The 23,826-nt window shown below is 45.0% G+C and overlaps 1 protein-coding gene and 1 long non-coding RNA gene across 4 annotated transcripts in view; one reads left to right on the forward strand and one right to left on the reverse strand.

The window, feature by feature from the left end:
* Positions 1–5,104, forward strand: part of ATP10B (ATPase phospholipid transporting 10B (putative)) — a 103,544-nt gene extending 98,440 nt beyond the window's left edge. For both annotated transcript variants that reach the window (XM_053301768.1, XM_053301769.1), the window contains one exon: positions 2,576–5,104. In XM_053301768.1, the coding sequence (XP_053157743.1) occupies positions 2,576–3,059 (484 nt within the window). In that variant the 3' untranslated portion in view covers positions 3,060–5,104. The remainder of the gene's footprint in view (positions 1–2,575) is intronic.
* Positions 1–23,826, reverse strand: part of LOC128347318 (uncharacterized) — a 78,253-nt gene that overhangs the window by 1,587 nt on the left and 52,840 nt on the right. Inside the window, exons 3-5 of one of the 2 annotated variants that reach the window (XR_008317501.1) lie at positions 12,791–12,944; positions 3,357–3,472; positions 1,245–3,179 (exon numbers count right to left, since the gene is read on the reverse strand). This is a non-coding gene — a long non-coding RNA (uncharacterized LOC128347318). Of the gene's footprint in view, positions 1–1,244; positions 3,180–3,356; positions 3,473–12,790; positions 12,945–23,826 lie in introns of those variants that run through there. The other variant, XR_008317500.1, reaches the window with a different exon arrangement.

Genomic DNA, 23,826 nt, shown 5'->3' on the forward strand with positions numbered 1-23,826 from the left:
CAAAGGAGGCTTAAAATCCTTGACAGCCCATCTTCTTTCATGTGGTCACAACTTTTCCTGTAGTTTGAGGGGAACTGAATCTATGTGCCTTTGCTGGAACATAAAGCCTTTGTTGTTGTGCTGTGTAATACAGTTCTTTGAGAGGCAACTCTTGAGTATTTCAAAGAAAAACTGCTTTTTGTGCTTTCCTCTCTGTGCTAGAATATGGATGTAACTAGCTGTCAGGTCTCAAAACTTTTTCCCAGCTGCTAAGCAGGCTTTAGAAGTTGTGCAAAGACACAGTGTCTGCTCTGCCTGCCTCTCACCATCTGTGAGGTCTAGAAGTGGAATCTCCTGTTAATTCTGCTGCAGAGGATTATTCTTCGCCTCCTCTGTTTTACTTGCTTCCTGGAAACACACATTGATTTGAGGGCAATTTCATAAGAACACTAAAGCTTGCTTCTATTTCATCCTGCTCCTCTGGGTTTTGTTTGCTGTAGAATGAGAAATCAGATCCTCTATTGTGAAATAATTACTCAGTGGAGTAACACGGGTCTCTATGGTATGGAAGTTAAACACATGGCTCTATCATTGGAGCTCAACCATAATGTTTACCAATTCCCAGCTATCATCTGCATGCTCCAAGCTGCACCCAACAGGCATGAAATGCTTGAATAAGAGCCTGGGGGCAGAGGGGGACATCCTACTATTATTATTATTTTATTTTTATTATTATTACATTTATATCCCGCTCTTCCTCCAAGGAGCCCAGAGCAGTGTACTACATACTTGAGTTTCTCTTTCACAACAACCCTGTGAAGTAGGTTAGGCTGAGAGAGAAGTGACTGGCCCAGAGTCACCCAGCTAGTTTTATGGCTGAATGGGGATTTGAACTCGGGTCTCCCCGGTCCTAGTCCAGCACTCTAGCCACTACACCACGCTGGCTACTAGAGACCTTGGCATCTACAAGATATGGTTTCCTCTCTGCCTACCTAGTTTTTTCCCCAGAAAAAGACTCCCCCCGCCACCCTCCAGATTTTGTTTTCTCTTATAAAAAGAAGAGCCGAACTTCTTCTGAAGACTAGCAATATGGCAATTTCCCCCTTCTAGGTAGGGAACTAGAGTTCAGCTGTTTACTCTCACTTCGTCTAGAATGTCTGTATCTAGTTATTGCACCCCCAGGCCCCAGTGAAGACAGGACACGCTTAGTTGGAGTAAATAAGGGCCACTTTATTATTGTACAGTGGATAACGAACTTGCAACGAGGTCCCTAACTAATCAGAGTCTGGGTACTCCTCCCGTGTGGTGGCCCCTCCTAGTGAGGGCCATCCCACACCAGGGCGAAGGACCAGGTCCTGATTCGGTCAGGCTCCGTGTCCTGACCTCCTCTCACTGTGATGCTTCCCTCACTGGGGGGGGTGGGGGGTGGCCCCCACCCCAAATGTCTGGATCTAGTTATTTTTACAGCTCAGACTGTCAAGCAAACTGAGACGGGGCTCCATTAGGCTTGAAGCCCTAAAAATGAAGAACATGAAATTCTCTCCCACAAGGAGTTTAAAACCTAAATAAGCACAGATTCTGGTAACAATCCTCTGAACTGATTTTTACACAGATCAGCTAGCCGCATGCATGTTAGCAAATGGCATTATGTTTCAAAGAGGCTTTGTCTCTGCTCACAAGCTGGGTCAATCTGTGCTGAAAATGAGTTCATAAGACTGTTAGTACCATCAGACAATTTGCAAAATATGGCTCAGAGGTGTAGCTTAGAGAAGGCTAAGTGTTGCCAGTTTCTGCTTAACCCCCAAGCTTTGGTTGTTTTTTTATTTCTAACTTTGAGATACAGTGCTAAAACACACACACGTTCTGGAGAACTCAAAAATTGCTGCTCATCACTTTGGTTGGTCCTAATAAAGGTATTATCATACTAGTGCTAAGAGCTGAGCCATTCCCTGCTGCTCATTACATGGGTGGGGGGGCCCTTAGCCTATGGGTAGAATCAGTCACTAACAAGCTTTCTCCACATGGTTTCCATGATCTGTACCACAGGTTACAAGTGAAGGAGCAACAGTGTATTCTCCTGGGCTTTGCTCCCTTGCCTTCTCTCATTGGATGTGCAGTGCTGGGCTGATTAGTGGTGATCACAGGGCAGCCCTACAGTATCCTTGCTCCTGTTGTAACTTTCTCCCTTCACAAGATACATGCCAGCGGCTCCATCCACATGCGTGCCCTGCTTCAACTTCTGCATGCTTTGCGTCCATCATCCAGGCTGCCGTGAGGGGTCACCCTCCCTCAGCTGTTCTTTCTTCTTCTGCTTCCCCACCCACCAGACAGGCGCATGAGTGAAGGGCCTCCAACAGCCCCAACATCTCTCCCCTGTTTCCAGCAGGTCCTTCAAATATTCTAAGGCCCAAATTGCTCTATAAATATTATACATAGGAGAGGAGCTGTTTAACAGACAGATTGTGTGTATAAATGCTTAACTGAAAGCAACTGCAAGTATTATACCTCCTCATTAGGCATCTGCAGCATAACTGAAGCAGAAAGACTGAAGGCTTATCTTTGTCATATCATTATTTAATTTTCCCCCTTTCCTAAGGTATCTTATCTTGGCTCTGCAAGGAACCTTCCAGGTATCTCTCATTCAGAAAGCCCAACAAATTGATCAGCTCCCTAAGGAACAACGAGACAAGGAGATCCAGAAATGGAAATTGAGGGAACAACCCACATCCATAGATGCAGCAGTCCACGACGATGAGTCTGACCAACCCATTGCAAACACAGGTGTGCCAATGGCTGGTTTTCCCACAGCAGGAGTCTTGCTTTCTAGGAACAATGGTCATCAGGAATCCTGCTCTCCAGATCAGGATACACTTGGAGAATGGATGTTCGATGAAGAGGACAATGACTACACCAAAAGATGGGTCCTGGAAGAGGCTGTGGCTGCCAGTTTCCTTTCGGCAAAGGCCTCTCCTGTCAGCAAAGAGACAACCGCAAAGCCCTTCTCTGGCCTCTTGACCAGCAGTCCTGAAAGTTCTGTTCGAAGGAGCCATCGGAGGTCTGTGAGTGCAGTGACTCTCTGAAGGAGCCTGAGCTTGTGATTAAAAATGGAACCATTTCTCTGAACATCCTCTGCCTCCCATACAGCGAGAGAAGGTAGCAGACAGAAAACAGATTTTCTTTCTATTCAATAGCAATGCCTTCTGGAAAGAGACATAGAATATAATTTTACTAGCATACTGGGACAATGTGTTTTGTCTTATAGTGTGACTTCCCCAAACACATATGTATTTTGTGGAAGAGAAATTCAAAATATCTTAGAAAAGCAAATGTTCCCTAATCAATGTGAAATGCATTATGTGACTGGAAACCAACAATACCTCCTGAGGTGGCCTATTTTCTTTTTTCCAATAATGAGTCACTTCTCAATTCTGAATCCGATCCGAATCGTGCCAATCATCACTGTGAGTCTCTTGCCTAAATGGCAGATAAATAGCTGTAACACAATTACAATCAATTTCTCTATTAGTTTAGAAGTATTTTCTAGGAATCTCTTCAGATTGCAACATTTGACAGCAATATCTTTGCACTGAACTAATTAATCTAGACATTTTGCAGTTCAGCATCTGAACTGTGTCAATATTTCTTTTTTAAAAAAATGTTTTAATATACATGTACAGTAAATTATTATGCTACATTCTAAATTACTAACTTATTGAACAGATATCCGTTTGGGTGTCTGGTGTAGCCAGCTCCCTAATCACAAACTCTTTCACTTGGATATAAGTTCCATTGGTTTCAAAGGAACTAACTTCTAAGAAACTGTGTTTAAGGTCAGGGAATAAAATTGCAGCCCCCTCCCATGCTATTAAGCCAGAACACTTGGATTTAAACCAGTCCTGCTCCAATAATCAACAGGGCTTAAATCGAAGTGTTTGGCTTTAACTGATTTACAGCAGACTGCCTACCTAGAGATCACTTTGCCTGCACCAGAAAAAGTTACAAGAGGAGTACAAAAAGGGGGCCAAGCTCACTCAAAGAGCTAATGTGGACCAAGTGAAGGGGGTGATGATGGCCTTGGATGGGGCTTCTAATCCATTCTCAGTCTGAAATGCATGGTAGCGCGACACATCCCACCTCCCTCTCTTGTCTTGAATCGCAGGCCACCACCTCACCTCTGCAAAGCAGCATTGGCAGGGGATGTTTTGCCAGGGCAAAGTGGTGGGTTGTGCGGGGGGGGGCATATTTCTTTCCCCTGCCAGCTTTCTCTTGCCACAGTCATGTTTATCCCAATAGGGATTTCAGATATATGCTTCCATAGCAAACATAGGTTTGGAATCCTAGCTGGCTTGTGGGGGGCGGGACAGCAAGCAGGGCCGGGGGTTAAGCACCCTCCCATCACTTCTCCCCTGCAAACTCCCAACACTGCTTTATGGGGGAGAGGTAGCAGCTGGAGTCTCAAGACACGAACTGGAGGTGGAGCATGTTGTTCAGTCCTAAGAGTGCAAGTCACTATTACAGCCTCAGTCCCTCTTATTAAAGTTATTGACCTCACTGACCAGTGGAGATTATTGAGACAGAGAAGCTATTCACACGTGCAGGCAAAACCAGGCTAAGGAAGCCCAGCCTGGTTTTGCCTGCATGTGTGTACCGCCAGGATCAGACCCGATCCCGGCACCACCACGTTGGCAAACCCGCCTCATAAATAAGGTTAGGAGAGCAAACACTCTCCTAAGCCCATTTTTCTGATTGTCTGCCAGTCCTGGCTGCTTGCAACCAGGGCTGGCAGACGGCAGGGCTCCCGGCCAGCTTCAGGGAGAGGAGATACCCATAATGCACTTTTACGGTGCATTATTGAGCTCCAGCGGACAGGGCGACATGGGGCTATGCGTCCCGGCACTCCGACCTCTCCGTTACCGGCAGCAGCCGGTAATAATCTGGGCAGGTGCTCCACCCACCAAAGAGGGAGCCCTCGGTCATCTGTGGGGAGGTCAGCTTTCTAAGGCTTCCTCTCTGCTAGCCCTCTTGCCCTTCCTCACTGGTCATGAGAAAGGGCTCCGTGACTTGTAAAGTACTTTCTGTACTCAACATAGTTTGGAAATAATATTGCATTGTTTAATAAAGCCATAAGCAAAGTTCAGCTGTCTGTATTCCTTTTAAACCCTTCTAATGCAGAAACCACATTCAGTCGAATAAGCGGCACAAATGCAAAATGGACCTGCAAGCCTTGAAATGTCCACATGATTGCTGGCTTGAGATCTGTTTAGTTCAGGCACAAGCTCTTCAGTTATGGAGCATCCCAGTGAAACGGCTGGTCTTCTTTGGCTTAGTGACATTTTAACGTAGCAATATACCTAGAAAATGAATGGAGCTTGAGCCACAGAGAGCTGGAACTAGAGGAAGTGCCAGGCTGGAAGACGCAAAAGTAGTGTCTCCTAGAGAAGAGATGAGCTCAACAGTTCATTCACTCAAAGCTCATTGGCTAAGTATCATTAACCATTCTAAGCTGGAGAAGAAGACAAGAACCATCCAACCTGCTTTAAGGATGCTATAGAGTAGAGAGGTCCAGACATTCACACATAATTACTGGTTTAAATCTAACATAATGCTGGGCAAGTGTGCTCTTTGATCTCCTATGCTTATTCAATGATAGCAGCAGCACCCTTCCATTTGTTCAGGCCTACGAAGACAACAGGCTGGATCCGATGCGATGAGATGTTTGCAAGCAATGGTCATTATTACAAATTTAAAACATGAGGTTGATTAAGACATTGAAGAGAGCAAAAATACTATGTAAAGCAGTGGCGTCCAGTGAGGGCAGCACTGGGTGGGGGGGGCAGCAGCGAGAGGCCCCTTTAAAAGTAAATTAGAAAGTGCCTACCAGCGGCACAGCTGCACCTGAAAGCTGCCTCAAGAAGCAGAACTCTGCCTGGCATCCCACATGTGCAGAGGCCAGGGCATTTTCCAGTCGACAAGCTTAGCACCAATAAAAGTGTTGCAAGGTGTGACAGTATGAGACAATGGCTTGACACCATGAGTACAGCATTTTTCAATTCATCGTGAGAGGGTTGTAGCCATTCATATTGCCCTCCACTGCAATGGGTTTTCCAGGCAGGGGGCATCCATATTCTACCTGAAACACATCCTCTGCCCCTTCTCCTGCTTCATTTTTTATTATTATTACTATTTTTACATGTTATATCCCGCTCTTCCTCCAAGGAGCCCAGAACGGTGTACTACATACTTAAGTTTCTCCTCACAACAACCCTGTGAAGTAGGTTAGGCTGAGAGAGAAGTGACTGGCCCAGAGTCACCCAGCTAGTTTCATGGCTGAATAGGGATTTGAACTCGGGTCTCCCAGGTCCTAGTCCAGCACTAACCACCACACTACGCTGGCTCTCTTTTTGGGCCAATGGGGTCACAGAGGGGGCAGGGAACTGATGATGCAAGGAACTCTTTAAAAACCATTCTTGGTGACTTTACACAAAGCCGCCAGCAGGGGGAAGCACAGCTGGAACACATGGGGCAGAAGGGCAAACACCCCCATCAACATCCAAAGCAGTAAACGGAAGCCAAAGGCAGCTGCAGAAGTTGCTCTGAGTCCTCCCCCACTCCTCTTCCTCCTCCTCCTCTCTATGCTGTATTTGAAAAGGAGGAAGGTGACAAAGCAGGAAAGTGATGGGGAAGACACTCTTCTAGGCCATCACTCTCCTCTCCTCCACATTCCCTCATCTGCTTCATCACCTTCTACTCTTCCAAATCCAGTGCATGGAGGAAGAGGAGGAGGAGAGGCTCATAGTACTGCCACTGAGCAGCTGTGGATGGGGGCATAAGGCAGCAGCATGTGGCACCCCACCTCAAGCACCCAAAAGTCTCGCAACAACCCTGACTACTTGAGTTTGGTTTTACCACCTACATGGAAACAAGCATCTAGGTTTGAAGAAAAGCTTCCGTATGTTTTCAGAGATATTTTTTCATCCTCCTCTGTTTTTGCCAGTCTAGAGCTGTGGGTGCATCCAAGGTGAGTGGGGTGGAATCTTCTAAAATGCCAAACCCACTCTCAGCATTCCTACAGTGGATATGCCAGGCAAAGCAATGTGGAGTTTGGGGTGAGACATAATTGGTGATTGGCACTGTGAGAGGTGTGTGTGTGTGAGAGAGAGAGAGAGAGCAGCGCATTGGCCAAAATATTGGATTTAGACCAGGGTAGAAATATCTACTCAGACATTAAGCTCATTGGGTAAACATGGGTCAGTCACTGTCCTCCTGAGCTCCTAGAAAGAAGGAAAGGATACAAATGTGAGAAAGAAGTCCAGTTGCTTGCAATCTGTTGCTTTAGGAAATGCCCACCAGCAGCACTTTCCTATAAAGATTCTTTTTTTTCCCCTCAGCCACTAACTAGCTTGTATGGTATTACTATGAAAATCCCCAGATGCGTGGACTTGGTCTCTAGGAATAGATATTGCTGGAATGAACAATTTAGATATTTCATCAGTTCCGAACAGTAGTGGCTTCTTACTGTATATATCTCTATAATATAAAGCTGCTTGGACCTCACTCACTCACTCACATCAGATCAGACTTCCAGACCAAAACACAAAAGACAGAAACAAGCGATTTTCACAGGTAGGTTCCAGACCTCACCCAGACTATGAAAAATCCAAAACCCTCGGGAAATGCATTAATGCCCCAGAAATGCAGGAAAATTCTCCCATTGGACAGCATGGGTCATGAGCCCTCATAAAGCTAGGAAAGACTAGAGTCATAGTGAGCAAAGGCATTCATATGCTTGCAAACTGCAAGCCGTGTGTCTGTCTGTCTTGTGTGTGATTTGTCAGGAACTATGACTTTATTTCACACAAACAAACATTTCAAAATATATAATAGATATGGTGGCTTCTTATACTTTGGGGGGAAATTCCAGCCATAAATACATTATTTCAATATTTTGTGTCCACTGAAGTTTTGAAAAGTAGAGACCTGTAACACAATGCAGTAAAAAGGAGCTTCTATTAAAGATTGCTGGTTTGTAAAATCTGAGATACCGCCCATGAAAATGAAGTAGAAGCTAACGATCCAGTAATGGTAAGCAGTAAGATAATGGAGAGTCAAGGGATGCAGCGATTAGCAATGTTTGGAACTTGCCCATCATACTGCATGTTCCATCTTTTGATGTTCAGCTTTGCAGGTTCTTTTCCTTTTTTTGTTTAACTTTAAAGGTTCCAGAATGCTGGGGCTCAGCATTTTCCACAGGGGGGGTGGGGGGAATGGGGGTTGCCACTCCATGTTGTGCTGAATGAGCTCAAAGAAAAATGTTTAGTGCTGTCAGTATGGAATACGAAGTTGGTGTTTTAGGGCATCAGGCAATGATCCATCTGTTTCCTTTCCATGCATCCATCACATCAACTCTTCTCTGCCTCTAGCAGAGGCAAACAAGCCCTCGCACTACCATTTGTCGATCATGCTGTTAATTAATGAAATGACCTGGAACTTCTGTGTCAAATATAGAGGTACAAATATAGGTAGCACAGGTTTGTGCTTCTTCAGAACTATCCTCTGAGTCTTCAGATGTCAGGTCGGTAGTTGTAAAAGGAAGCAAATAATCTTTGTTTAAATATTTACCATTCCATTTGTTTGAAGGTCTTCTCTTTCAAGCAAGGGGGCTAGGAGATGTCTTGGGAGTGGTGGATTAATGGAGAGGCAGAGTAGGCATTTGCCTACAGCGGCAAAATCTGAGGAGCAGCAAATTTTGCCCCTCCTCAAATTTTGCTGCCCCTCTCTGTGGGCAGCGGCGGCGGCTGCAGCAAGGGTGGAGTGGGTGAGAAGAAAGTCTCCCCTTTTACCTTATTTTTTTTTAAAGGAAACTTTTTTTGTTTAAGGTAAAAGGGTGGCAAAAGCATTTTTGCCTATGAGCGGCAAAAAGCATAATCTGCCCCTGTATCTTGTCATAGCAGACAATGCTAAAACATCCACTGTCAAGATTGTTCCCTCTTGGCCCCCAAATTCAAGCCATGTTTTCTCCAAAATTTCTCCTCAGACACTCCTGTTGAAATTTTCCCAAGCTCTGAAAGGATTTGAGAGAGAAAGAGAGAGAGCTGATCTCATTGAATTGATCTTAGTTGGGCCACTTCACCAATTATGGGAAAGACAAGCTCCCATTCATCCAGCAGTAATAGCCAACACTCTGCAGATCTCTGAAAACACCTGGTAAATATATGCCTGACAACCACAGCTGGCCAAGGCTCTTCCTGGGCACATGTTTACCTCCTGTTTTCAGATATACACCTCCCCTTCACACACCTTGATATTTGTCACAGAGGTATAATGTGGAAAAATGGGAATTCAGCTTTCTTGCATTGTGATCTTGAACCTAGAACAAAAGCCCTAGAATTCTCCCAAACTGACATGAAATTACTCCTCTGTCCAATGGCAGGCAATGTCTGGTTTTAAGTCTCACTTGTATTCAGTGTGGTCTGGAGGGATCTGACCTGTTGAGCCTTGCCCAGGGAGACCTGGGATCAGTTCCCACCTCACTCATTTGTGTGCCCTTTGTCAGGTTACTTCCCCAATCCTGATCCCCATGAGTGCTCACATTCTCCCATAGAACCCCTCTGTGCACAGGCTTCACCATTCACATCAATTGATCCATGCTGTTGAAATGGAGGTGAAACCCTTCCAGACAGGAAAGCTGCCTGTGGGTGTCAGACTAGAGGTGTGCACAAATCGTTTTATGCTATTCTATTTGACCTCAAATTGAATAGAAAAAAAATTGAATGGATTCATCGAAATGACTGGCCATAACTGGCTGGTTGGCTATAACTGGCCGGTTCAACAAATCAAATTGGAAATTCACAAATAAATTCATGAATAGTCCATAGGGAACAATGGGGAACTCAAATCACCCCATTGTTCCCCATGGGTAGGTCCTAGGGCCACCAAAGTGGATTGAGTGGTACGGCATGATAGGTACTACCTACCACCCAACCCACAACAAAAATGGGCAAGCGAACAATTTTTTTAATTATTTAAACTTCTTTTTTAAAAACCATAGGATCCTATGGCATTTAGGTATTTAAAAATTTAAAAATCACCCACTTGCCCATTTCTTTTTTGGGTTGGGTGGAAGGTAGTACCCATCACGTCATACCACCCAATCCACGTTGGTGTCCGTAGGACCTACCCATGGGGAACAATGGGGTGATTTGAGTTCCCCATTGTTCCCTATGGGCGAAACAAGCAGAATGCACACATTTTGCAACCCTGCCTTGCAAAAAAAAAAACAACACTACAGAACAGAAGCACACACAGTCCCTCCCAACTCAGAACAGAACACCACATTTTGACACACACACACACAGAGTCCAAAAATGGCATGAAACTCACTGGCTGACTCTGGGCCAGTCACATATCTCTCAGCCTAACCTACCTCACAGAGTTGTTGTGAGGACAAACATAACCATGTGCATCATTCTGGGCTCCTTAGAGGACGAGTGGGATATAAATGTAATAAATAAATAAATAATGCTGACCCAGAATCCACTGTCAGCCACAGTGCCTGTGCTGCAGGAGCATCATTGGCGCAATCCAATAGCACATCCCTACATCAGTCCCCTCGTACCTACAAGAGATTGCAGGATCAGGCTGGTGGTTATGCAGCTTCCATTCCCCTTCTGTAAAATGTAGGTGCTAATAACCTTTTGCATACTAAGACTAAAATAGGAGATGGTATATAATAGCACCACCTAGTGGTATCATTATCTTAGAGGAGGTTCACAAAATAATGTAGAAAAGAAATAATACTGTTTTGTGCACTTTCCATTTCCCAAGTAGAGGGAATGGAGAAGCACCTTGGGGTGCAGGGCTTTCTGTCAAGGGACCTAATATAATCTGTTGCTGCTTGTATGGGTGCTCAACTAGACTGCTAATTCAAATCCATCTAATGTTCCGTTTGTATATTTGTAAATAAACTGAATATCACAAAGACAGCATACGTCTCCAGTGACCTTTCTTCCAAAGGAAAATGGAACTGAGGTAGTGCTGGAACTTCTTGCCACTTGGGGAAGTGGGGGTGCATGCAAAACATTGGTATCAGCAGTGGGGTTGTGTTTCCTTGAACAGAAGCTGTGGACTGGTGGGACCGAGTCAGGATGGAAGAAGGAACATCAGCACTTCTAGAGCAATTGAAGATGATGATGCAAGAGAAATAAATAAATAAATAAATTTAATTTAACAAATGAGGCACAGCAAAGCCAACAGCTTAAGGATGGGCTTGAAAGAAAGATAGATGCCTCACCGTGGTGAAGGGAAGAGATCGTCTCTGATGAGCTAGGGGCTCAAAATGATCCAAGGCTGGCAAAGAATGCAGAGAGCAACAAAAAGGGCTTAGGCAAGGATGGTTAAAGGAAGTTGGGAGTGTGCATAACGATACCTTTTATTTAGGCTTGTGTTCAAAATGTAGTATGCAACGTTTTGAATTACAAGTGCTCCTACGGGGTGCTGGCCTAGCTGCTCAACACCAGCAAAATGCCTCCATTCAGGAAAGTCTCATTCGAAATGTAAACAGCAGGGGGAGCAATCTCGCAGAAACGAACAACGTGGAAAAACAGCAGCTTCTTTATGCCAGATATACGACATCCTAGCTCTATATCGCAGCAATTAAATTCGAAACAAGGCCTTGGAAATGTGAATGGCACCCTGCTGTCCACGTAGGGACTGCAGTGTCACAACGCAGGAAGTGTGGAAGCACACTTCCGAGATACGATGTGACCCCATTGCAGGGTCTAATCTGGAAAGCTCCCTGGTCAAGAAGAGAACAAGGAAAAACCATTGTATTTCTGAAATGAGACTTGTTAGGTCCAATTTTTCAAGTCTGCCAACTTGTAAAGCCTTAATATGAAAGAAAAGGAAGACTAGTGAGACTTAAAGTGCTTTTTCTTAAGTTGTGAGACTAAAAGCAGTTTTTTCTTCAATTGGTTTGTAACCAACTGAAGACCCACAGTGGCCAGAATGCCCACTTGCATTACTAATGCCTCTCTCTCTTTCCTTCTACACTAGCAATGATCAAACTGTACACTCCTATCAAGTGCACAATAGAGGCTCAAAGACACTTTAAGCCTTACATATTGAGCATTCCCAAGACACACACGTCCTTGCCCGTACATCTAGTAGCTCAGTTGCTGCCAGCTGTATGGCTGCCCTGCATCACTAAGATGCACATGAAGCCGTCTGCCTATGTGCTTCCTCTGGGGTGTTGCTACCATGGAGACAATGCATTTCCTAAGGGCTGGGTATCACTTAAGTCATATGGTAACCATGTTCATAAAGCAACTATGTAAGAGGAAGACTTTTATATATACCACTTGCAGCATCAGCACAGGTATGTGTAAAGGGGAGCTAAGACTGCAATGTCAAACATACATGCAGCAGGATGTTAAGTCCCCTTGATATCTTCCAAGAAGCATGTTTTGAAAGGGCTGGTAATTAGGTCGGTGCCAAGCCATGTGCTACTCAAGGGACCAAACATACACACACACACACACCAGTACAAAACAGCTGTGGAGAATGTGCTTCCCTTTGAGAATACAAAAACCGATTGCAAAGCATGTCCAGAATACTCCGTTTGCCTCTCTGGTGTTTGCATTCCGCTCATGCAGTCTCCTTCCAGAAAATAATTTGAAACTACGGTGTTGTCACTTGCAGTCCAATTAATACAAGTGCCTTGCTCTTTAAAGAGTGACTGGGCTGTTGTTGACCTCTCCTGCCAACTTCACACAAGGGCCCTTCCCCTCCTGCTCACCTCTGGCACAGCCATTACCTGCCATCTCACAGACTCTTCCTCTGAGCATCAGCGTAATGTGGCTCTTCCTAAACCAGACCCGACAGCTGCCAGCCTCTTTGCAAGTGCTCAGTCTAAGACTATAATCACGATATCTTCTGCAAAGAGTTGTTTCAAGATGTTTATCATTGTTCTAAAGAGTGTTAAGACAATAAACCAGTCAATTCAGACTAATGGCCAGGTGTAATCTAAGCATTCAAAGGCTCATAAATATTGATTTGCAGATCCAAGTGTCATGGCTGCCAGCTGCTATGCCGACAGTAATTGAAACATTGTAAATATTTATGCTTGGACTTACTTTTTGAAATTTTAAACAAATGGTAACATGAAAGATCCTGTATTCCATGATAAATTATACTCTATTGATTTGGAAATCTGGTAAGAGACAGGGAAAGCAGGAGAGCCCAAGTCATGCCGTACAAGTTGCAGCCTTCACAAAGGCTTCTAGATGCCTCCACAGAAACCCAGCATGAATTCTAGTACATTCTGCTTAAGTCCCGCAAGCAATTCTACCACGCAAACAAAACAATGAAACTGCCACCATGTTTTGTGCTGGATGGAATCTAACAGTAACCATAGTGATTATTTGTAGTGAGGCTGATGAGTTACATCCTAGTGTTGCTTGGAAGTAAAATCTGATAGGGTTGTAATGTTCTAATGTGAGAAAAGCATCATGATTTACAAAAAAAACCCTTCAGATTTTAATCTGAGCTGGAAAGAAACTTTAAGGCCTGCCAGCAGAAAAATAGAGAGACATTTCTCTCCTCCTCCTCTCTTCCGCTCCCTGGAGTGTCAGACATAAGGATGGTTGGAAATTGTAGTCCTTCCAGCACCTCTGGTCCAGGCAGAAGCATTGGAAAGCTTAAAATTCCCAGCCCTCCTTGTGTCTGGTTCACTATAACAACTCCATTCTGAATATCCGGGACAGGAAGGTAGTGTCCTGTTGGCACTGATGGGCCATGTGAAAGGTAACTGGGAGGAAAGGGTTTGGAGCAGAGACAGGGATCTTGGGAATTTAATGAGGGATTGGAAGAATGATCAAATCAAGCCCTGTTCACATCACTGAGGCTGCAACAGGATCCAAAAAGAGCCAGAACAGGGGGTGAAAACATTTTCTGAAATAAGAGGAATCATTCTTTCTTTCTGACCCCAGACTTTGGGGGGAGTTCACCCATCACTAATTATTAGTAGCAGATTTTGCAAAAACAAAATTGCCTGTCTGAACTCACCATAATGGACAGCTGTCACTCAAGTGCTAACAATCAGCAAACTTCTGTGAGCCACATCCAGCCCCCAGACCTTCTTCTTCTCAGCATCCTAGCTGTATATGATTTTAAGGGAACTTTGTATGCACAATCCAAAGCCATGGTGATAGACTGCGCTGCCATTTAATATTTAGGGCAAAATTTTTCCTTCCTTGTTCATGGCTCAATTTGTTTCATCTTTCTCCCCTTAAAATAATCCTATGGTGTAAGGAATTGATTTGCTATTGGATTCCCTGTACAAAAGCTATTCTGTTGTTAATGTCTACAGATGATTATACGAGAAAGGGTAACAAAACAGTAGGTGAATAATGATCATTGTACACTAATGCAGCTTAGCCAGATGTCCAGGCACAAAAGATGCCTCTAGCACTGTAGTCTTTGCAGGATTGCCCTAGAAATCCCAGTGCAAAGCGGGAGACTGATACTCACTCCACATGATGAAGAGGATATAGCTTTGGTATGGAGGCCCAGCCCTCCTCAGCTCTCCCTCCCCCCTCCCTCTCCCCTCCCCCTCTCTTTTTTAAAGCTGCCAGATCCATGCTCCAGATCAAGGTCACCTGTAGATCACCAGCCTGTCAGTCAAGACAAGGGTTCACTCCTGTTAACTCTTTAGCGGGGGAGGCTGATCACTACACACACACCCCTCCTTAAATTGAGACAGGCAGGGAGTTGACAGCTCCTGTCTCAAAAGGGTTGAGAGCACAAAGCTTAATTTCCTAACTTACTCTCTAAAAACAAAGCATTAATAAACAATTATATGTTTGGAGTCTCTTGTCCTGTTGCCTCTACCCTTCCCAAGGGTCCTTTAGGTTCCAGTGGAGTCTTCAAAGTGTCCCTATGACAAGGCACCTGTCTGATGATGATGATGATATGATGATGATGATGATGATCTTCTTCTTCTTCTTTTGAGCCCCCTGTAGCCAGTGGTTCTCCCCCTCTGGCCGCTTCTGGTTAAGGACCACGCCCACCTGAGGGGCCTGGTCTGGACCCAATGGCATCATCTCTGCCTCAGTGCCCCACTCAGAAGCATCAGTGGGCAGAGTGACAGTTCTTTTAAAGTATGGGGCTTAGAGGGTGGGGTTTTTACTGAGGGCTGCTTTAAGCACCTCAAAAGCAGTCTGACACTCCCTCCCAAGCTTCAGATGGTTTGACTTTGCTTCTGCCTAGCCCCCTGCACCAGTTGATTTCTGGCTTGACCTTGGCCAGGGGCGTAGCTATAATTGAGCGAGAGGGTTCAAAGAACACGGGCCCCCGGCTCCTAAGGGCCCTCCAGTCCACCCCTCCCTATTATCTTCCTCACTCTGGGGAGCCGCCAGAGAGAGGGATAAACAGGGGCCCCCTCTTCCCTAGCTACGCCCCTGACCTTGGCCAGCTTGACCTTGCTTCTGCCCCAACTACTGTACGTGCTTGACTACTGGTTTGCCCTTGGCTATGCTTGCCCTTGTCTCTGCCTTGCCCTTTGCATATCTTAACTACTGGTGAGGCTTTAGCCTACTTGAGGCTGCTCCTGCTGAGCCCTTGTACCAGCTGAGCTATAGTCTTGTTGTAATAAGTATTGAGACTGTCCAGAACAGCACACTGGTGTTAGAGTCTCAGTAGGGCAAGGACATGGAGGGGAACACTGTGTCATGGGCACTGTCCAATAGGTGCCAGTGATACACAGCCATATTACTGATAGCAAGTTCCATTGGCCATACTAGCTGGGAAAATAATAGCAATTTCCCCAGCAACAGGATATTGGTGTTTAATACTGGAAAAATACAATGGCTGCCATACAGAAATGCTTCTCAAAGGGAAGGAAGGCCATTATAACTTATTATGCCAGGTGCTTTAGCTTCTCCATTCAACCTTGGTTGACTCTACTCACTCAAGGAAAGCCTTGCTCCCAATTGGTTTATCGACTTACTCAACTTATTCTGGAAATCTATCTGAATACAATTAACCGGGATAGGTGGAACTAATTGCCAAATCACTTGCATCTGTGCTAGCCTTCCAGCACCATGCTATTGATCTTGATTCTTTTTCTATTCTGGAATCCACTCTGCCCCACATGCTTACACTGCAGCTCACATTTGAAAGACCTTTGATCCTACAGTCTCTGCTTCGATGAAGAACCATCTGGCTAAGTGGGTTAAATCCCAGGCGAGCTTTTACAGAGCTCAAGAAGTCATGTGCAATCCACAAAGGGGCCCCTCTAAAGAACTTAGTGGAACCACAGGTTTCCACTGAGAAGCCTCTTCTGAGCCATTCTGATAGAAGGCACTCCCTTAAAGAGCTCCATCTCACTTTTAAAGTAGACCAAGGGACTCACGTACCCACTGCCTCCTCGACCTACACCTCGAACTCTGGCTATGCAGCTCCCTCTAAGAGGGTTCCCCCTTCCCTCTCTGAGCTAGTTTTACTCCCTCCTGGAGAATCAGAAGATTTCATCCCTGTAATCATGTCAGAAGTTGAGGTGCCCTTGGAGTTGTCTGTGCCTGACCAGCACTATGGCCAAACTTCCTTGAGCTTTTTCCCATCGCTTCCCTTGATCTGACAATGGATGGTCTGACTAAAGTGAAGGAAGTCCATAATCCTTCTGTTCTCACCTACGCCTCAGAATCATTGGATGAGGAGAGCGATCCGTCCTGGGAACCTAGATCTCTCCTCAAGGATGGTTTGTGGTCTAACATCTCTAAACTGTCCCTCCTTGAAACCATTTTGGCTGAAAACCGCAAATATATGAAAAGTCCCTGGCAAGTGAATCCTCAGAGCTTGGCCATCTTCCCAGCCCCTCCCTTGAGGGGTTTTCCTCCGATCCAGTTCTTAAGGAAGGTCCCTTGAGCCTCAAGCCTCATGCAATTATTCCTCGTTTAACACAAACTAAAATTACCAACTTTTTTCTCTCAGATGCTAGACAGCACTCCTCGTCGTTCCAGACTTCGGCCTACCCCCAGATATGACTGCCTTGGCCGAAGCCCTCATTGAGAGGACTTTCTAATGTGCCCCATAACCAATCCTTCCTCACGGACACCATGTCTATCATACAAGGAGTGTCTTCCCTTCGGGATCCTCCTCCACGTGCTACTGATCCAGCTACGATTGAGTCTTACCTTCCAACAGGCTCGGAACATTGTGTTTTTGGTTATAATTGCTCCAATTGGAGTTTTGTTAGTTGGAATGTAGCAGGATGGGCAGGGGAAAGATGCAATTCGGCATTCATATCTTTCTTACAAAAGTGGGATGTGATATTGCTGCAGGAAACCTGGTCTAAGGAAGATCTAAATATCAATGGTTATGTGGTTTATAAGTTGGACGCTCACTCTGACTCCAATAGGGGGAGACTTAAAGGGGGCCTGGCATGTTGTATTTTGCTTTCTTTGGAAGCGGATTCTATGCAGCTCCCTGATTTCCCTCCCTTTGCAATGGCTGTTCTCATCAAGACTCTGTGTGAGGATATATTGCTAATTAATGTTTACATCCCTCCTGGCTCCTCTTATGGCCCTATGGCTGCCATTTGGGACCAACTGGATTCTTACATTTTGGAAATCAGCTTGAAGTCTCCGCACGCAGAGATTCTTCTTGCTGGTGACTTCAATTCTAGATGTGGCCCTGATAACAACACGTTACTTGCTTCCCAACTTTGGAGTGGGGGCGATAACTCAGCTGGTTTTCTATCCCATATTCGTTTATCTAAAGACAAAGTCTTTAATAAGGCTGGGGCAAACTTGCTACGCTTAGCTAGTTCATTTGATTTAATCTCTCTAAACGGGTCGGTTTCCCCTGATATCCCCAGTGAATTTACATACCTATCTTCTTGCGGCAGCAGGGTGGTAGACTATATTTTGGCCTCTCCCCTGCTGTTTAGCCATGTTGTAATGTTTGAAGTTGGTGTTCAAGCTCTTAGTGACCATCTGCCCCTCTCTTTTTGTCTTAATATTCCACGACCTAGGAAGGACTGTTTCTTAGCTGGTTTACCTGAACCCCCCCCCCCAACTCGAATGGGATGGAAGGTAAAATGGTCACCTGATGTGGAGAGGGAATTGAAGATCTTATACTCCTCCGCAGCTGGCACTGAGTTATATAACTCTGTCATGCAGACCCAGCCGGGAGTGACAGTAATATCCTGTTATGAGAAGCTGGAGGCTGAGGTCTCCCACAGGATCTCGTCTACTGGCCAACTGCTTCTCTCCAAGAGACGTATGATGAATGACTCTAACGAATGATTTGATTCCAAGTGCAGGGATTTATTCAACAGGCTTAAAGGTTTATATAGTGAATACAGAACTAGTTCCAATCAAGAGCTTCCATCAGAATACTTCACTATTAAGAAGGCTTATAAAAAATGTGTGAGGTCCGCTAAGGAGATTAATCCAGGCTACTCAGAATAAGGACAGCGGTGCCTTTTGGCATATTATCTCAGATTCCACTAATTCCAGTTTGGTTTCTATGGTTCCAGCTCAGGCTTGGGAAGTCAATTTTTATGCGCTCTTTAATGAAGCTCTGGTTTCACCAGGCTCCCCTTATGGCCCCCTCTCACTTTAGATGATCTTATCCTCCCTGAAACAGTATTAGGTAACCTTGATTGGTGGGCTCCCGTCCTAGCCAGTTTATTTACCTCAATTAACAACAAGGTGCTATTCCCTTTTCTTGGAGTGAGGCCATTGTGGTTCCAATCTACAAACGTGGTTCCCACTCTGCTCCCTCCAACTATCGACCTATTAGTTTGCTATCTGTGATAGGCAAACTTTATGCCCACTATCTTTTGTATAAGCTGGAGAGTTGGATGTCGAAGCACCATATTTTAGGCCCTGAGCAGGCAGGATTTAGGGCCGGTCACTTGGCGTTGGATCATTGTATGGTATTATACCATCTGGCATACAAATATACAGCTTCCCCTAATAGTAAACTCTATGTCGCATTTATGGACCTGCGAGCGGCCTTCGATTCTATACCAAGAGAGTTGTTATGGGCCAAACTTAGCGAATCATCCATTGATAAAAGGCTTTTATTTCTAATCAGATATCTCTCAGGGGCCCTAACTGGCCATATTGCTACCACTCGTGGAGTCAGGCAAGGTTGCTTGCTGGCGCCCGCATTGTTTAACCTATTTATTAATGACCTGGCCCAGGTTTTTGGAAAGGTGGATGCCCACTTCCCCAAATTGGCAGATGTATGAGTACCGGCGTTACTATATGCTGATGACACGGTGCTCCTATCATAGTCTTGGCTTGGTTTAACGAGACTTCTCAAAGTGTTTGCCCACTATTGTAACTCAAATAAACTTTCCATTAATTTCGATAAATCTAAGATTTTGGTATTTTCGAACTCTAGGAAAGTTTATAACTGGAGGATTAATCAGATCTGTATAGAACAGGTCACCAAGTTCAAATATCTTGGGATTTATTTTCAGGCCAATCTAAACTGGAAATCTCAGCGCCTTTATGCTATTTCTTTGGCACGCAACACATTATTTGCCTTCTTGCACTTCTTCTTTAGAAGAGGCGCTCAATTTATACCCATGGCCTTGTGTGTGTTTCGCGCTAAAATTGCAGCTCAGCTGCTCTTTGGCATCTCCATATGGACTCAGGAGATCTGTTTGGATAGTGAATCAATCCAGTCCAGATTCCTTAGAGCTATCTTTTGAGTCCCTAAATGTGTGTCTTATGCTATAATCTGCCTTGAGACCAGTTCCTGCTCGATCTCCTGTCTAGCCTGGGAGGCTTCTTTTATAGGCTGGCTTGTTACAGACCAGGCCTGATCTATATACTAAATATGCTCATTAGCTAGTATATAAAATAGGTCTGGACCAAGTTCTTTTATATTAGTGACCACGTATGATCTGGAAGCAATGAAGAAAGGAGATCAAACTACTCAGAAGGATTCAATGGGCTTTATTGAGTATAAAGACTAACAACATAATCTAGCAAAGCAGAAAGCAGAACCCTCTATCAATATTAGCAACAGTATTTAAACAGAGCATCCTAACCAGTACCAATATTCACCCGTGTGCCTAGCTAACATATGTGTGTGCTTTAAATCTTCCTAAATTCTAATACATTTCAGATACAGGCAGAAAAGATGGGGGGAGGATGGCTGAGGGCTGGCATGGTTTGGGGGTGATTGGGGGGGAAGGAGAAGGGAGCAGGGAAAGGATGGAGGGAATTCCCAAGGCTTGTAAAGGAGCAGCATATTTACCAGGAACAGAGGCTTGAAAGCAGAGGATCACTTCAGTTGAGGCGCTTGGCTGAGACAGGAATTGTTGCAGTGCTCAGATCAGGCAGCTTGGGCAGCAAAACTCAGGCATTGCTGTAGTTTCTGTTCATGAACAGAGTTCCTGCTTTGCCCCGTGGCTTAGCAGCAAACCCTGGGATCCTGTGAGCAGCTTTTTGCTGTAGGCAAAACTGAACTCTCTGTCTCAAAAGCCTCATTCTTATAGTGTTTTTCTCTTTGATCCTTGAATAGAATCTATTAAAAATCTCCTCTTTTCCTGGGTGTCCAAAAGGTGACAACTAGCTGCTACCTTTTGAACAAAGTCTTAATTATTCAGGATATTCCCAGTCCAGAGAGATCTCTGAATCTCATCTTCTGTAGACTGCGCGCTCAGGAAGGGAGGGGTGGGGAGCATTGCCCAAGGCAAATCTGCACTTGAGAGCCACAATGGCATCTCCCCAGAAGGTGTTAAAAAGTCAGCAGTTAGTAAGGGGATTCAGGATATTCTGTGTGAGACATTCATTCCATTATTTCTTGTATATCTCTCATCTAGTGTGTAATTATATTTAAAGTAACATATATGTGCGTGAGACATTCAATACATTTGTAGCATCAGTGAGGTGTGATCAAAATCTACAGACGGATCTCTGTATGCATTTGGCTATGTTGAACTTCCATGGAGAACAATACAGTTAATCACTGACAAGCATTTAACACTAACTTCTTGTAACAGGAAAAGTGGGGGAGGGAATCAGCCTCTGGCAGACTCTTCCATAGACATAGTGAGTCAGATGCATTTTAGCATATGAGTAGCCCAGGCCAAAGCCTTTGTGTTCACCCATTTTACAAAACAATGCTGGATTCCTCCTGCTCCAGAGAGCAGTTTGACCTGGGTGCCAGTTCACCTCGAGTTCAGGTATCATTTCTTTATATAAAAATGAAATCAGACACAGGCCTATATTTCACCATACTTCTGAGTTGGTACCTCTGGTTCTGATATGTTCTAGACCGTTCATAACAGGCTCAAACTTTGTTTGAACTCCCAGGGATCTCTTTATGTTCAATATATGTGGAGGGATTCTTTTTCTAATCCATGGTTGTCTGCAGTTACCAACAAAATGCTGAGTATGGGGCTTTATCCCTCCCACATCCTCTCTTTGGGTTATGTAAAGGCAAAGGCCATTGTCATCCAGCACCTCAAGGATATTGAGCATCAATGTCTGGTTGCCCTTGGAAATAGACGCTGCTCCCCCTTATATCTTGGCATCTCCCTCCCAGCTAGAAACCAGGCTGCCAGATATTTATCTTCCCTCCACTTCATCAAATTCAGGTCAGCTTTTGCAAGGGCTAGGTTGAACATGTTACCTTCTGCTATACTCATAAGGAGGTTTTCTAAAGATCCTACTGCTTCAGGGTTGTGCTCATGCGGAGAGGGTAGCCTTGAAACTGTCACTCATATCCTGTTATATGGCCCCTTATATCGGGATTCTAGGAGAGAATTATTGGCTCCTATTTTACAGCAGTTCCTTGGTAGGCCTGATTCCTTCTACCTTAGTTACTGCCTGGCTGCCACTAATGATGAAGTCACCAGGATAGTGGCTAGGTTCTTTTATGGGGCTATGAGACAGACATCCCGCCATGGTTTTTTATAATGTATTTTGGTTTTATCTACATGTTTGTTTCTATATATTTTTATATTCTCATTGATATTTATTGTACTGCTGTATGTTTTCCTACTGTTTTCTTCCTGGTTGGCTTAAGGCTGTAATAAAATTGATTCTGATTCTATAGCTTCACTTCTTAGAAGTCAAACTCATTCATAATAGGAAAACTTGGGCAACAGTTTTAGGCCAAACACACACCTGCAATATATTAGAGCAAGCTTGCTTAAGCATAGACCATAGGTCACAGCTTTGCATCCTCCCTATGGAACCAAATGCCCTCTGGGACTGACTAGAAGATGCAGTATGTTTATTAAAAGAGCCATCAGCCCTCAGCTGTTTGGAAATGCTCCAATGCACATACTCTTAGGTTTATAAACGTAGTGTTTCTGATTCTGGCCATTATGCAAGCTTGAAATCTATGTTTGCCTCCCTGCAAGCTTTCCACCACCACCACCCCCAACACACACACACACACCCGCAAAAACCTAAATGTGTCCCACATCTCAGCCAGTGGTTGGAGTGGACCCTGTGACAAAAAGTGAAGATGGGCTCCTGGTCTTCCCTTCTGGCTTCTTCACCTCTCCCCTTCCCCCTCCCCCATATTTTTGCTGCAGAAGAATTATGAGAACATAGTGAAAAATGAAATATTCTTAGTGCTCCCTTTCTTTTACTTCTGTGTAAATGATATCACACACTCCCCACATATGCAAACACTTTTATACAGGCATTCTCCTGACACAGGTATATACATTTAAAATGTTTCTATTACAATCACCTCATAAGTTCAAACAATCTCAACAGCACTTCTAACTTATTTGTCCATTCAGATTTGTCTCTCTCTCTCTCTCTCTCTCTCTCTCTCTCACACACACACACACACACACACCAGTTAAAGTTTTCCACAGGAAATTGAGTCCCAGATTTTGCCCCAGGATTTAGGAGTAAACTAGACCCAGTTTTTAAGGAATGATTTGTGGGAGATGAAGCAGAGAAAAGGAAGATTACGGTTTCACCCTGCTCTTTTTGATGAGGCAGGATTCAAAGAGGGTGCCTAAGCTCCTTTAACTGAAGATCTCTTCCGCTTTGGGAGAGAAGCAGGAGGGGGAGGAATTCCAGGCAGTACCTCTCCCTCCTCTTCTCCTTGTAGAAGAGGAGGCGTTTCCGGCTGGTGCTCACTGGCATTTCCAGTGGCAGACTTACGAAGAGGCAAAGTAGGCACCTCCCTGTTTTCTTCTAAAAACTGCCGCTGTGTGGAGGAATGGGAATAGTGAAGGCTGCACAGAGGCAGCTGTGGAGGGGCAAGGAGAAAGTCCCCCCTTTTACTTTAAAACACCACTGTGTGGTGGGATGGGGCGGCAGCAGCTGCAGCGGGGAGGGTGGGGTGGGGTGGGGTGGGGTGAGGGGAAAGTTCCATGTTTTACCTTTAAAGCAACGCTGCACAGTGGTGGGGCAGTGAGGGAGAACTCCTTCCAGCTCCCTCCCACATGTGGAGAAAGGCCCCAAAGAGGCTGTAGACGGAGGGAGGGAGCTGGAATGAGCTCTCCCTTGCTGTCCGCCACACAGTGGCATTGCTTTAAAGCTAAAAGGGGGAACTTCCCCCTCACCCAATACCCCCTTCCCCACTGCAGCTGCTGCTGCCCCATCCTGGTGTGCAGGGGCGTTTTAAAGTAAAAGGGGAAATTTTACTTTCAAGCCCCCCCCCCACCGCCCTGCAGCCACCGATGTGCAATCTTCACTGCCCCATCCTGCCACACAGCGGCAGTCTTCAGAAGAAAAGGAGGGGACTTTCCCCTCGCCACCCCTACCTCGCTGCAGCAGTGAGGGTGGCAAATCCTTGGCCACTTACAGGCCGCTAAACCCGCCCCTAGGCATTTCCTTTACTGTTGAGCCTGTC

Source organism: Hemicordylus capensis, chromosome 2 (genome assembly GCF_027244095.1).
Source record: "Hemicordylus capensis ecotype Gifberg chromosome 2, rHemCap1.1.pri, whole genome shotgun sequence".
Taxonomy (NCBI): Eukaryota; Metazoa; Chordata; class Lepidosauria; order Squamata; family Cordylidae; genus Hemicordylus; species Hemicordylus capensis.